At 42.2% G+C, this 15,851-nt stretch overlaps 2 protein-coding genes across 2 annotated transcripts in view; one reads left to right on the top strand and one right to left on the bottom strand.

Moving 5' to 3' along the window:
- Positions 1–1,795: 1,795 nt before the first annotated feature.
- Positions 1,796–7,164, bottom strand: xaf1 (XIAP associated factor 1). The gene is made up of 7 exons (XM_050067351.1): positions 7,034–7,164; positions 3,842–3,977; positions 3,705–3,761; positions 3,318–3,546; positions 3,151–3,215; positions 2,126–2,371; positions 1,796–2,033 (listed from the first exon to the last, which is right to left on the bottom strand). Exons 1-7 carry the CDS (start codon positions 7,069–7,071, stop codon positions 2,001–2,003), a joined length of 804 nt encoding a protein of 267 aa, XP_049923308.1. The 5' UTR covers positions 7,072–7,164; the 3' UTR covers positions 1,796–2,000.
- Positions 7,165–9,514: 2,350 nt separating this feature from the next.
- Positions 9,515–15,851, top strand: part of ccdc150 (coiled-coil domain containing 150) — a 28,755-nt gene continuing 22,418 nt past the window's right edge. The window contains exons 1-6 of the mRNA XM_050067000.1: positions 9,515–9,801; positions 10,071–10,527; positions 10,657–10,835; positions 14,742–14,810; positions 14,921–15,019; positions 15,098–15,227. Coding sequence (XP_049922957.1) covers positions 10,173–10,527; positions 10,657–10,835; positions 14,742–14,810; positions 14,921–15,019; positions 15,098–15,227 — 832 coding nt within the window. The 5' untranslated portion in view covers positions 9,515–9,801; positions 10,071–10,172. The remainder of the gene's footprint in view (positions 9,802–10,070; positions 10,528–10,656; positions 10,836–14,741; positions 14,811–14,920; positions 15,020–15,097; positions 15,228–15,851) is intronic.

Here is a 15,851-nt window from a genome sequence, read left to right as displayed (position 1 = left end):
AATTCATACACTAATTATGACAAATCTTCACAGAAATGTCTGACATGATAAAATAATGAAGTGATGACATTTCAGATCCAAAAGGTCAAAGGTCAACTTCACTGTGACATTATAATGTTCTACATAAAACACTTTTCTGGCCATAACTCAGTGTCATATCTCAGGAACAGAAGGGGAGACATTTGGTCAGAAACTGAATTGGTGACTCTAATCTTGAAACTGTGTTGATTGTATAGATCTTGTGTTTGTAAAACGTCCATGTTTTCACTGACATGGATGGAGACTGTCAGAGACACTTGACTGGTGGGCGGAGTCAAACACGCCAGGGTAGTAATTCTAGTTTTTTTTAGTAACGTTATAACAGTATTGAGAAAGGGCACGTGTTTCATGTTTATTTCAAACCAAGATAGTAGTTAAAGCTCGCTAACAGCCACGTTAGCTAACATGAACACTCGCCACTTTCTTTGGTGTTAAAGACATCTCAAGGTAGTATGTAATTTCATTTTTTCAAGACTGTAGGTTGCGTAGTTTTTTCAATTTAATTTTTTATTTTACTAAGGAAAACATAATGAGAACAATCATAGCTAACGTTACATAACTAGCTGACATACATCCATCTCCGTTCAAACAAAACAGCAACAAAAATATTCCTTTAAGTGAGGAGATCCACCCCTCCATAGCTCCACCCTCTAATCCAAACATGGTCACTTCTGGCTCCAAAAAATCCAAGATGGCGACAGACGACATGCTGAACCAAAGATACTGGATTACTACAAGATGGCCCACCTACAATATACTCCCATTGTATGAAATGGTATACATTTCCAGTCTCCTAAGTAGGCGCTGTCCCCCGTACCCCAATCAAAGACGAGTATCCCCAACCTTGCTTCTGTCAACATGTGTGTACCCCTACTGGCCGTAAGCTAAATAAATAAACGGTCCGTGAAAAAATATTTTTTTCCAGCGGATGTCTTAGTTACAACATGATTGAGCTAACTGGAGTAGTTTCATGTCGTATCTGACAACGGGAGGCTTTTAACAGATGACGTCCTGATGTTAGCTTTGCTAACTGTCCCTGTCAGCTGCAGCCACTGATGCTTTCTAGACATCGTGATTTCCCAAAACTGAATAAATACCACACATAGCAACACAAAACTGCTTTGCTAGCTCAATCATGTTTCAACTGCACTGATTTCAGCACCAGAGAGGAGATATCTGTTGCCAGGTCTCGCGAGAGTGTGTTGTTGAGACAGAGACAGGTCTTGAACAAAGTAAATTTTCTCCTGATTTGTCCGTCTGAAATTTGCCATTTTGGTGTCGGAATGTTCTGAAGATATGTGGCTTGTGATAAATGGGTCCAGTATTTGCTTCCGTGACTATGGGGCGAAAGAATCGGCCATAATCTGTAATCACGTTCATTTCTCCCACTGAAGTCAATGGACACACACCTAAAGGGGCGTGGTGGTCGCGAACCCCACGTGACACTGATACAGGAAACTGACTCGCAGTGGACCGTCTTGGTTTATCCACCGTCTTTGGCTGAACTCAAGGCTTCAAAATGGCAGTCCACGAACCAATGGGTGACATCACGGTAGCTACATCCATTATTTCTACAGGTTATGGTTAATATATCGTTATGATGAGTGCATCTCAGACTTTGACATGTAAACTTTTTAGACATTGCTCAATTTGATGCTGCTGACTGAAAACACCATTCGCTTGTAGACAGATGCTATTAGCTTTGCAGTTTAGTGGCTGTATTTGTATTAAATAAAGGGAACATTAGAAAGTTAGCAGGAGTGTGAAGTTTACTGAGATGCGGAGAACTTTCTGAGAACACCTTCTCTTCATGCGAGCACAAAGCCATGCACACACTAAAACTAAAAACAAAATGTAAACCTTTGTAAAAAAGGAGCCCAGTAAGTTTTCCATCCTTTTGCTAATAACACATGATCAAAGTTCTCTGAAGCAGCGTGTCCATCCTGACGAGCTCTGTCTCTTTATTTCAAGAGAATGTGGATTTTGCACTTCACCTAAAAACACACAGAGACATTGGGAAACTTTTAGCACAGGAACCTTTTTTAAAGAATGTATATACAGATCGTCTGTGATGCAGGAGTGTTACCGTGTGCCAGCGTAGTGTGAAGTTAGGCAGGGCCAGGTGACAGTGGGGGCAGGTGCTGATCTGGTATGGGTCACCTTCATCACCCCAGGGACCTCTGCTGGGTTCGTCTGACAGGGAGTTTGCCTTAAAGGTGCTGCTTAGCCAAGTAGTTTCCTGCACACTGTAGAAGTCATCCTCATCGTCACTCTCTTCCTCCTCTGGTGCAGCCTCTTCATTGTCCAGCCTGGTTGTTGGAAAACACTCCAGCTGGTTTGGGAGATAGAGACAAAGGTGTTAATTTTATATCCTTTACAGTGGATTTGGGCTTTTGGTGAGTCTATGACATGTACGGGAAAAGAAAGAGGACATTTTTTCTCTTATAAATAAAAGTTGAACAGCTAAGCAGTGTAACACTCTGCTCAGTGCAGTACAATCAGGGGTTTAACCTCAGCCGTAGCTGAGCAGTAGCTCACGGTGGCTAAAGTTAGCATACTTTTTATGCATTGCTGACTTTGAGGACGAGTGTGTAGGATTGAAGGGGAATTACAGATGTAGCACTTTCGGAGCTGAGCTGGAAGGCAAAGCTTTCGATTTACTGGTTCATCTACATCCCAACCCTCACCTGTGGTCATGAGCTCTGGGTAGTGACTGAAAGAATGAGGTTGCAGATATGTGACTGTAATGAGTTTCCTCTGTGGGGTGTCTGGGCTCAGCCTTAGAGATAGGGTGAGGAGTTTGGACATCCAGAGGGAGCTCAGAGTAGAGCCGCTGGGTTTCCTCCAGGTGCTCCAGCTTCCTCCCACAGTCCAAACACATGCAGGTTAACTGGTGACTCTAAATTGTCCGTAGGTGTGAATGTGAGTGTGAATGGTTGTCTGTCTCTATGTGTCAGCCCTGTGATAGTCTGGTGACCTGTCCAGGGTGAACCCTGCCTCTCACCCAGTGTCAGCTGGGATAGGCTCCACCCCCTGCGACCCATGACAGGATAAGTGGTTATGGGAAGTGAATGAATGAATGTAAGACAAATGCTTGCAATAAACACAAACCTCATGATCTTCTAAATCCTCAGCTGGAATTGATTTCATACATCTGTTACACATCACTGTTACTCCTGTGAAACAAAACAGGCAGAGTTTAGTAGAATCGTCATGGTAACAGCTAAAGAAAAAGACGTATTGTGTAAGTTAGTCGGTGTTGCCCCACATCCCCTTACTCTCGTTTGATGGCGGCTTGCTGCTAGTCTGAGGAGTAGCTGAGTCGTCGTCAGCAGCTGAGCAGGTCAGTTCGTGCTCGGCCTGGTCCTTTAGGGTGACGTAGCGGCCGCATTCCAAGCAGCGTTCAGTGCGACTCCCACAGGCCAGACTGTGTTCGTCCAGCTCCTTGTGCGGCAGCTCTAGCTCGCAGAACTGACAGCTCTGCAGACGCTCCACACACTCGTCAGACTGGAGGACGGAGCAGAGCAGAGGCAGACTGATAAACAGGTGTTTAACCTTTACAATGAGCCTTTTGGAGACTCTTGATCTTTTCCCCACTTTGACAGGGATGAAGTTATGGGGTAAAACTGAATATCCAGGCAAACAACACCAACAGTCCGACTCACCTCGTGATCCTTCAGGTGACGATGCTCCATCTTCTTGTTACACTTGGAGCATCTCACCTGCAGACAAACAGAGCTGTAAGCCTCCAGAATACACCGTCATGTGGAGTGTGTGTGTGTACATGTGTGTGTGTGTGTACCTGTGTGTGCTCTTCCTCTCTGTGTTTGTCCAGTAGCTCTCTGTGAACTGATTCACCACAGTCAGGACAGGGACACAAGAAGCGCTTGCAGTGCGTTTCGTGCAGAGCGAAGTTGGCCTCTGCGACGTCTTTGTGGCTTCAAGAGAAAAATGTTGACGGTCATATTATGTCTTGTAAGAAATAAAAGACACTTTAAATGAACTTCAAACTCAAGTAAAATCAGGAAAAGCTCTCCGATAAAAGGTGTTTTAAGAAAGGATCACTGATTCGGCCGACCTGATTTCCTCCGGCAGATTGTTCTACCGCCTCAGGGCCCTGACAGCAAACATGCCTGACAGTGTTTCAGTACGTGTTGGCAGTAACAAAGAAATATAACGTGTTTACCAACAGGATTTAAGGTAATTTTATTACATTTACAGCGTCACGTGAGGTGAAACCACCCAAAACAAACTGCTTATTGTTTTCATTTTTCATTGAGCCACGCTGACATCCACCAGTGTGCCGACAGAAAAGATATCACCCGGAGGTTGTTGTGTGTTGTCACGTCATTACGCCACATTACAGGCCTAAAAGGATGCCAGTGATCGCCACATCTAGGTCATGCCTTACTGTGCGTTATCATGTTCAGTGTGTTTCCAGTGATACACCTGCAACGTCTGCAAACTATTCTGTTCATCTTTTGTGTCCTAAGTCTGCCTGGAAGCAGCGAGGATAAGCCGGCCTCTGGTTTGCTCCGGTTTCCTCATCCCAGTGATCAGCACATCTGGGTGATTTTAGTATATGTTGGATGCGTTTCCATTCACATCCTCTACAACGGCAGAGCAACACCGTCACACAGTCCTGTTCTTATAGATAACTCTCTCTCTGGTGGTGCTGTAGCTGATCAATACGGAGTTAAATTTGTGTCTTTATTACATGTGAGAAAATAAATGATGTGAGAGAAAAAAACATATTTGAAAGAAAACGTTTTCACATTAATAGCAAAAAATAATAATATTTGAGACTAAAAAAAGTTTTGAGAGAAAGTATTTTGTCATAGAATATAAAAAAAATAATTTGAGATTTAAAAAATGATTTCCGAGAAAAAAAAAACTCTCAAAAAACTTTTTTTTTTAACTCTCAAATATTATTTTTTTCTATCAGTGTGAAAACATTTTCTCTCTCTCTAAAAAAAAATGTTTCTCTCAAAACATTTTTCTTCACTCTCTCTCAAAACCTAAGTCTTTGCTCTCGTGTCAGGATTTTGCTTTCACTGCGAAAATAACGTCATGGGCGGGGCCACGTTCCTATTAGCCAGTCAATCAAATTGACAGCTGGGTGAGGATCGTCTTGGGAGTCGAATTCAACTGAATCATTCATCTGTGTCATCATCTAACCCAAACATTGGAGTTTCCTATCCCAAATAACGCAGCGCATTCAGTTGAATTCGAAAAATTGAAAAATTTGACAAAATGTTTTGAGAGAAACAATTTTTTTTTGAGAGAAAATGTTTTCACACTGATAGCAAAAAAATTTTTTTTGAGAGAAAATGTTTTCACACTGATAGCAAAAAAATAATATTTGAGAGTTAAAAAAAAGTTTTTTGAGAGTTTTTTTTCTCGGAAATCATTTTTTAAATCTCAATTTTTTTTTTATATTCTTTGACAAAATACTTTCTCTCAAAACTTTTTTTAGTCTCAAATATTATTATTTTTTGCTATCAGTGTGAAAACTTTTTCTCTCAAACATTTTTTTTCTCTCATATCATTTATTTTCTCGCATGTAATAAAGACACAAATCTAACTCCATAACCAACACTTTGGGAACCGGGAGGTGGGTCCTTCACCTTATGTACAGAGCGTACACAATCAGGCTTCCTTCCTTGTATTCTTCAGCTTGCTCTCATCGATCAAACATGCTAAATTTGATGTCTGTCCCTGGCACTCACTTTAAGACACGTGGTGATCCAGGTTTTGTGGCTGTAGCACCTAAATTTGGGAACGCTCTGCCTGCTCCTTTACCATCTGCTGACTCTGTGGTTTCTTATAAACGCCAGCTAAAGATGCACCTGTTCAGACAAGTGTTTGGGTAACTTTGTACTTTTTCCAATTTTGTGTATTGTTGTTGTGCAGTTTGAATTCTTCTTTTTGCTGTGTGTGTGTGTGTGTGCAAATAGCTATGCTGGTTGTGCAGTTTTCATTACGTGGCTCACAAAGTCACTTTGTCTCGAGGGTTTCTTTCTTGTTGCTATATGAATAAATTTTACTTACTTACTCCAGCTCCGGTGTTTTAATTTGTGCTCGTCATAGTGACTTAATCTCACGTCATCCTGTTTGTTGTGCTCACCTCAACATTTGTTTCTTGTGTGTCATATCATAGGCCCACAAATATTTATCCATATCCCACAATTATTCGTCTTTGATCCTCTGCCTGACCCTCCCTGTGTCCAAAGATAGTCATTTAATTATTTAATTGTTCTGTATCATCACAGGGATTTTAATCCAAAGTAATAACCATTGTGTGAACACATGAATGTTTCAGACCTGCAGCACTGGATTTGAAATGAACTGCAATAAACTGGAGCTTCTGTTAAACAACATGACCCTCATCCATTTAACATCAACGTCAGTTCCTCTGAGGTCATTTTGGTGAAAGTAGTGTCATAAGTAACTTATTACTCTACACAGAGTATTGTAAAGTAACTTATTACATTTAAATGAAGGTAACTACTTTAGAGAGTAACTTGCTCAGCACACACACTGTGGCTCCAAACCTGTTCAAGTTCAGGCTAAATGTAGAAAGTGAAAGGAGACTGTTTCCTTTAACCCCGAGTTAATGAGTCTCACTGCTGAACTTATGAAACACATTACAGGTTCATATTGCCTCGTCATCAGATTAATGTGTGTTAAGACTTCCTAACTTTATTCCTTCTTACAAACATGGACTCACACAGCCCGCTGATGTCCCACTGCTCTCTGTCAGGTGTTTGTTGGAATATAGTCATTAAAAATATACAGAGACATGAATATTATTCAGTGTACAGTTCACTTTAACTGTCTGAAACCAGTGTTGAACAGGTACACTACTGGTTCACGTCCTATGTTCAGTATATTTGCTTCTTAAGTATCAAAACAACATCACACAACCAGAGTTTTAAATGTAATTTACAGTGACTTCTATCCATAAGAAACGTTTGATAAAGTAAACTCTCACCACTGGCCGCAGGTGCGTGTCTCCTCCTTGTTCTCCATCCGCAGAAATCCCCGAACTATGATCGGTTTACAGAAAAAGTCTGACTTTGTGACCTGACACTTTTCGTCTCGGTTCAGCAAAACAGAAAGTGAAATCATGCTGCTCCATCACATGGTGTCATTGTGCGCATGTGCCACAGGATGGCGCCAAAGCTCCAGTGTCACAGCAGCAGTGAAGGGGTCAGTTATGAGCTTGAGTTAGACTTCAGAGCCAGTGATGGGATTTCTCGTTCACTTGTGAGAGCCGGTTCAAAGATGCGGTTTGTTCGTTCGTTTTTAAATTTTTATTTTTTTATTTTCTGTGTGTGTGTGTGTGGTGGGGCGGTGTTAGTGGGTTCAACGACGAATCGCATTGGTGATTTATTGCATCACGTGGTCTGGATATTGTAGCCATAGCAACGGCCTTTATAAACAACAAGTAGTGATGTGAATGACAAGCCGAGTCTTTGAACTGGCTTTTTGAAGTGAACGAGTGAACACAAACTAGTCTCTCTCAACTTGTTCCAGATCAAATAATCTGAAATGAATGGATACAGAGTAAAATAAAGCAAAAAGCAAAGAAATTAGGAACTGGCTCGTTCACTCTAAAGAGCCGGTTCAAAGACTCGGCTCGTTTGCGAATGACACATCACTAGCAGAGCCGTGCACAGACATTTAGTGGGGCAGGTGCTCAGGTGGGACTAAAGGGCATCTCTTACATAAAATATTTTTGCATATAGGCAGGTGTGTTTTTTTCTTTTGTTTGCTTGCAGAGGCCCCTGGAGGTCTCTATGTGTCTGCTGGCACCAGAGGAGCTCTTGAGGCCTAATTACAGAACATTAATGCACAGTAATGAGTCTGAGGTGTCTCAATGTCTATACTATACCCCTTTAACTAAAACAAAAATAAATGAAATCTTTACAAACATAACATAAATCAAGACACAAGAAACACAAATATATTCTTATACTGTACATATATATATATATATATACTATATATTATTATGTACTCAGAGGTGGGTAGAGTAGCCAAATATTGTACTCAAGTAAGAGTATTGTTACTTTAAAACAATATACTCTTACTTGAAGGAAAAAGTATTTTGCATTAAAAGTACTCTTAAAAGTACAATTTATCCAAAAAGTTACTCAAGTAAATGTAACTAGTTACTATCCACCTCTGTCAGAGGGCAAAGGGCAGGTACTGAGCCCCACCTGGGATCAATCTGAACCACATCTGCAGAGACAACACACTGTTTAAACAGTGTTTGAGCAGATATTATTATTCTGTAAGAGCTCTGATCAATAACTGAATAACTATAGAATAGTGACTTGGATATTCACTGCAGGCCTTTTACCACAAGATGGTCTCAGTGTCTTTTATAACCCCTCACACACATGACAGCATTTACAGTGATTCATGACCATAACTAAGTTGTAGTCTGTCCCTTCTGATGGAGTCAGTGAGCTGGATGAAGGCAGAGAGTGAATCAGTGCTGGAGCAAAGGTCAGAGGTGATCACATGATGAAGTCACACACTTTCACATGTTTGTGCCTTATCTCTGCTCTCTCTATGTAATTAAATTGAGCACAGTCTAATACAGAAGTCCTGCAATAAATCCACCATCATGACGGTTATAATGTTTTCGCTGAAGCTGTTTGTTGGAGGCAGTTACACTGGGACACATTATCGCCTTGTTCAAGTCATAGTTGTGAGATTTCCGATTGTCCTGAATGCATCAGATGAACGATTTGAAAGGAAGGAAGTACAGTGACGCGTCGCCATGGTTACAGGGGGCGGAAGTGGTGACTTTGGTGAGTTGGGTTTACATCTACTACTTTGTTTGACTCTGATACAAAGAGTAACGTTACAGTTTAGGAAGCTGTGTCTGTTAACGTGACGCTTGATGACATTTTATTTTGCTCGTGTCGTGTTATAGTGTCGTGCACGAGAAGTGAAACACACTGCTGCTGTGATTTGTTCGCGCGCCTTTGTTTTAATTTATAGAAAAAATGACCCGAGTAACAAAAACACTGACGTTTAATGTATGCTCTGCAGCCTGCAGGGACATGACAGCATTTGAAATGATTTTGGCTCGATGTCATCACATTGAGCTCAGCTGTGTGTCAGTGGAGTGCAACAGTTTGGTCACCCCAAGACATCTGAGCTCTCAGACACCTTTTCCCAGGGTCTCAGAGCTTAATGAGCTTGTCAGGGCTCTGGCTTGTTCACAGTCATCGTTAGGAAAGGCCAGGTGATGCTAATTTCAAAGCTTTATAAATACTCTGACTCCTGAAAGCTTGTCCCAACAATCAGCAGCCATGGGCTCCTCTAAACAGCTGCCTAGCACTCTGAAAACTAAAAGACCTGATGAAGACTAGAAGAAGATAGCAAAGTGTTTTCAGGGAGCTGTTTCCTCAGTTGGTCATGTCAGTAAGAAATGGCAGTTAACAGGAACTGTGGAGGTCAAGCTGAAAACTCTCTGAGAGAGCTGCTCGTAGGATTGTTAGAAAGGCAAATCAAACCTCTGTTTGACTGCAAAAGACCTGCAGGAAGATTTCTCAGACTCTGGAGTGGTGGTGCACTGTTCTACTGTGCAGACACACCTGGACAAATATGAGCTTCATGGAAGAGTCATCAGAAGAAAACCTTTCCTGTGTCCTCACCACAACATTCAGCCTCACAAGTTTGCAAAGGAACATCTGAACAAGCCTGATGCTTTTTGGAAACAAGTCCTGTGGACTGATGAAGGTAAAACAGAACTTTCTGGACACAATGAGCAAAGGTATGTTTGGAGAACAAACTGTTAAACACGAGGGTGGATGGATGATGCTTTGGGCTTGTGTTGCAGCCAGTGGCACGGGGAACATTTCACAGGTAGAGGGAAGAATGGATTCAGTTAAATTCCAGCGTCACAGCGTACATTGAAGGCTGTAACACAACAAAAGTCCTTCACACTGTTGTGTGTTTTGTGCAAATAAACCTTACAAGCACTTAAAAAAGCAATTTCCATTCTACAGGAAGTTTGAAATCATGGCTGGAGCTTGAGACTGGGCACAGGTGCACCTAGAAGGGTTTTCTGCCTTCAACCACCTCCACCTGCACCATCCCCCTGTTTGAGAATGTCCCGCTCAGCCATCCCGCCTCTCAGTGTCGGGGCCACGGCCCCAGAGGCTCTGTCCCTCCTGCACCAGCGCCTGCTGATGGCCGAGGAGGAGGCTGAAGCTCTTATTAGAGACATGGGCACACTGGGGGTCTCCAGGGATCAGATCTTGGGGTCTGCACAGAGGATGGACGCCACACAGCGCCCTGTGAGTCCTCTGAAGGTGCGTCGGGTCACTGGGGACGAGGGCGCGCTGTGGAGACAGTGTGACGCTTTAGTGAGCCGGGTGTGTCGCATGGAGAGTCTGCTGCAGACCCTCAAACTCACCGTGTTCCGCCTGGAGACTGAGAGACAGCTGGATCCATCTCACACAGGTAAGGGCTCATATGTAACCCTGTTGGCTAGCTGAGACAAGGAAACAGTGATCTCACTAAGTGTATCGTGTGTTACTGTGGCACCTACAACACACTGTTTTTTTTCTGTCCTCTGATTTTCCCGCTCAGCTCATCTGGAGCAGCAGCTGGCAGCGCTGCAGCAGGACAGTGAGGAGGAGCGTCAGGCCTGCAGGAGGGAGGTGATGAAGCTCAGGGAGCAGCTTCATCAGGCCTACCAGGAGAGAGATGAAGCTCTCACAGAGGTGCAGAGGCTGGAGGAGACAGTGGGGGCTGCTGCTGCTGCCAAGGTAACACTATCACCCAGTCACTTCACAGCATGGGTCTTAGTTTTGCACTTTACAGAGATAAAGATAAACTTAAAGACGGGTTGTTGAACCTGTGTCTCAGTCCCAACGTGTCCCTTTGCTTTTATAATAATGCTCATTATGTAAAAGGTTGTTCTATGAATGATGAACATGACTCAGTGGGTAGTTTAGAAACTTCTGAGTTCTCTTTCTGGCTTCTACTGTTTTTTGAAACAACACTTCACCCTTTAAAGGAACAGTGTGTCAGACTTTATGGGGATATAGCGGCATCTAGTGGTGAGGATTACAAATTGCAACCAGCTGAAACTAGGCCTGTCGCGATATGCGATAAGTCAGTTAATTGCACGGTAGATTTAAAGGGAGACGGTAACTTTTCCGGCCGCGATTAATTGCCGTATTCATGCGTGTTTGTTTTCCTCATCTCTCTCAAGACGACAAGAGCGTTCACTGCCGTGCATCGTCTGGCAGCCAGGTGAGTTGGTTCATTAGCGTAATGAACGGAGGGAAAGCTCTTGTCATCGAGTGTCTTTGTCTCTGTGGGGGAGGCGGGGCTATGGGCTACACACACACACAGTGTGATCTTCGTGAGGGGGAGACGAGGCGGAGAAGAAAACAGAGAGTTGAGCGTAAGAGAGACAGGGAACTTGTTCCTAAACCAAATGCCACGGCCCCTGTGTGGGAGTGTTTTGGATTTAGTCTATTTAAAGTCTATTTATATTTGTTTTTGGTTGTTTTGTTTTTTTCAAATAGAATTTTTTATAAGAGACTGAGAGTCCATTTTACCGAGGCGTATTGCATTCACTTGACAAATAAAAAAAGCCCTGTTTTTTGGGGTATTTTTTTCTGTTTTTTTTTTTTTTTTGTTGTAATTTGTTTCTAATTTTCGGGGGGAACGAGGAGACGAGATACTTGAAAATTTCGCGTGAAGCTCCCACCTGGCACCTGCAAGTGACCCCTGCATCCATGGTGACTCCTGCTCATGGGTGTACTGTATTTTGCATCTGTGCTCCTGCTCCTAGACAATTTCAACTACAGGATCAATAAGGGTAAGGCACGTAATTACCCTTATTGATCCAAAAAAAATTACCACGAAAAACAGAAAAAATTGCCACGAAAATCAGGGCTTTTTTTAATTTGTCAAGGGAATGCAATACGCTTCCGTACCATTTTATCGTTTTTGGTTGTTTTTTTTTGTTTTTTTTTCTATTTAGTCTATTTTTTTTGTATTTATTTATTTATTTCGATATGTTTACGTGTTATTTCGGATATTTGAATTTTCTTTATTGCATTCCTAAATATTCTTTTTTTTTTTTTTTTAAAGATATTTTTTGGGGCATTTTGGCCTTTACTTGATAGGACAGACAAGTGCGAAGGGGGGAGAGAGAGAGGGAGCGCCACGCAGCAAAGGGCCACAGGCCGGAGTCGAATCCGGGCCGCTGCAGCAACAACCTTGTACTAGAGGGTGACACGGGAGTGGATTTTCAGTCCCGTCCCATCCCACTCCCACAAAAATAATCCCATCCCGGCCAATCCCATGAAAAAGGAAAAAAAAAATCCCGTCCCGTCCCAATCCCACAAGAATGACTCCCGTCCCATCCCGCTCCCGCGTTGTGTTTCAGTTACAGTAAAAAAAAAAAAAAATATATATCTATAGTACATGGATCACACAATGCCTACCTTAGTTGAATATAAACCCAAATATGACATTTAAAGTTGTGTTTGATGTTTATTGCCTAATTATTTTAACATTCACTCCACCTTGATGCTGTTCAGAATGACAAACACATTTGATTTCTGAGGTGGTCAGACAACACGTCATAAGAACCAGTTCTGAGAGAGAAAAATGTAGTTAANAGCCCATAGCCCCGCCTCCCCCACAGAGACAAAGACACTCGATGACAAGAGCTTTCCCTGCGTTCATTACGCTAATGAACCAACTCACCTGGCTGCCAGACGATGCACGGCAGTGAACGCTCTTGTCGTCCAGTCTCTTTGGTGGAGAGAGACGACGAAAACAAACACGCATGAATATGGCAATTAATCCCTTTTAATTTACCGTGCAATTAACCGACTTAGTTTAAAAATAAATGGTCTAAAAACAGCTAAATTACAACAATAATAAAAAGGGTCTTAAAAGCACAATATTACGCAATATTATGGCTTATCACAATAATTTCTGACGCAATTAATCACCCAGCAAAATTTGTTATCCTGACAGGCCTAGCTGAAACTTGATTAGAATTCCTTTAGTGTTCATTGTTCAGGAGGTTTTTATAGGGAGCTGAATTATCCACAGAGGTCTCTTCCTCTCCAAAACAAACAGACCGGTGAAAACACTGAATAAAGCATTTTCACGCTAAAAACAAATCTGTGTTTTTGTGATGCTGCTTGTTGCAGACAGGTGTGGAGTTAGATTTGTGTCTTTATTACATGTGAGAAAATAAATGATATGAGAGAAAAAAAAATGTTTGAGAGAAAAAGTTTTCACACTGATAACAAAAAATAATAATATTTGAGACTAAAAAAAGTTTTGAGAGAAAGTATTTTGTCATAGAATATAAAAAAATAATTTCCGAGATTTCTCTCAAAAACTTTTTTTTATTCTCAAATATTATTTTTTTGCTATCAGTGTGAAAATTGTTTCTCTCAAAAAAAATTGTTTCTCTCAAAACAGTTTTCTTCTCTCTCTCAAAACCTAAGTCTTTGCTCTCATGTCAGGATTTTGCTTTCGCTGCGTAAATAACGTCATGGGCGGGGCTACGTTCCTATTGGCCAGTCTCAATCGAATTGACAGCTGGGTGAGGATCGTCTTGGGAGTCGAATTCAACTGAATCATTCATCCACCATGGTCGATTCACCGGCATAGATGTGCTGCGTTATTTGGGAGCGGAGACTCCAATGTTTGAGTAAGATGATGACACAGATGAATGATTCAGTTGAATTCGACTCCCATGACGTTATTTCGCAGCGAAAGCAAAATCCTGACATGAGAGGAAAGACTTAGGTTTTGAGAGAGAGAAGAAAAATGTTTTGAGAGAAAATGTTTTCACACTGATAGCAAAAAAATAATATTTAAGAGTAAAAATTTTTTTTTACTTATATATACTTTCTCTCAAAACTTTTTTTAGTCTCAAATATTATTATTTTTTGCTATTAATGTGAAAACTTTTTCTCTCAAACATTTTTTTTTCTCTCATATCATTTATTTTCTCGCATGTAATAAAGACACAAATCTAACTCCATAACAGGCTGCAAATTATCAGCGACTCCCCGGTGGTTCCAAAAAGAGGAGCAGCTTCAGTAGTGTGGAATAAACTGTGGCGTCCTGAATGTTTTATGAACAGCCCCGGACTTCTCAGACTCTTTTAGTGACTTACAGCTCAGAGGGAACTCATTCAGCGGCTCCTCTGGCAGCAGCACAGCGTCTCTCCCTCTCCTCTCTCTTGTCAGTGTCTTCAAGTGATTTTGGTAATGTAAACCTACGTGACGCTTGTCAGTGTCTTCAAGTGATTTTGGTAATGTAAACCTACGTGACGCTCGCAGCTCAATAATAAACTCCATATATGTGACTGTGTGATAGTTGTGGTATCATAACAGCCTGTCACAGGTTACAGCGTGATATATATAGATCCCAGGGGACATTGTTTGTATTTGGGAGCTGTTTAAATGTGTAGTTTGTGGTTGATTTTATTTAGTTGAACTATTAATATTGTAACAGAATCTGAATCTCAGTCTGAGTTACTGTTGTTGTTCACAAACTAAAGAAATGTGAGATCATTTTAGTTTTTACTGAATATTTGAAGCAAACTGTGAAACTAGATCACTTTGTTGTAATTCTGTTTTCTTCATTAATAATACATGACTGTTACCATTCGTCTCTTGCTCCAGATGGAAGTGGCTTTGGCAGCTGAGGAGCTGAAGATCGTCAAATTAGAGATGAGTCAGAAACTGACAGAGGTGAGTGGCTAATTATTTTGATTTACTTTAGCCCTGTTATCGCCCTCTGTCACACATGTGCCCTGACGACCTGAAGACGAACCCTGTTAACAAACCCTCCCTGTGGCCAGATGCAGCAGCAGATGAGACAGGAGTCGGCCCGCTCTGCTGAAGCCATGAAATCTCACAGCGAGTTTCTCCAGCGGGTGAAGGAGATGGAGAGGAGACAGGTACATTGTAAGAGCGCTGGGTGAGTAATGAGCATGTGGAAACAGCAGCTGACAGCTTGTCTGCCTCTGGCCTCCCAGGCTCTGATGCTGCGCTCAGATTGCCAGGCCTTGCGTGTGGAGGTCCGGACCGGCCGGCAGCAATTGGCTGAAGAAGAAGACAGAGTCCGACAGCTGGAGGAGCGCTGTCAGCAGCTCACAGAGCAGACAGGTGAGGAGGCATCCAAACCAATCTGTTGTGGCTGTGCTGTAGCCATCGCAGAACGCTGCTGTGAGGTGTCTGAGGAAAGAAAAGTACAGATTACAGTTTATTTCTCCAGCTGTCAGTTCTTTTGGTCACATACAACATATTGTGTGGTCAGGTCGTCTCTCACGGGCAGGAAGTTGTTCTGAGCTCCACTCTGTAAAAACAAACATCCAGTAAAAATCTCCTGAACATCTGGATGAGCAAAAAGGTGAGCAAACATTGGCAGGTGCTCGTCACTGACAGGCCGAACAATGTCGGAGAATCATTGATGTGTAGTGTGAATCAGCTGGTTGCAATCTGCAATCCTCGCCACTAAATCTTACACACTTTACCTTCAATGATAGATATTGTTTTTGCTTTTAGATGTGGCACCACAGGCCTGAACTACAAAGAAGGTTTTGTCAGGAGTTAGCGTGGTGACGTCAAATATACGAAATATATCTGGCGAGCTCTAGATAAAGCCCAGCTGGATACTACTCCAGGTGGAGGTGTCTTGTCCTCGGTCACATCCAGACCTTGAAAATAAGGCTGCAACCGGTCCCATTCCTTGCAACAGAGGCATTCCTCTTCTGTGGGCACTGGGGCACA

Source organism: Epinephelus moara, chromosome 2 (assembly GCF_006386435.1).
Source record: "Epinephelus moara isolate mb chromosome 2, YSFRI_EMoa_1.0, whole genome shotgun sequence".
In the NCBI taxonomy this organism is placed as follows: Eukaryota; Metazoa; Chordata; class Actinopteri; order Perciformes; family Serranidae; genus Epinephelus; species Epinephelus moara.
The sequence above is the reverse complement of the archived record's forward strand: the minus strand, read 5'-3'. Positions and strand labels throughout refer to the sequence as shown.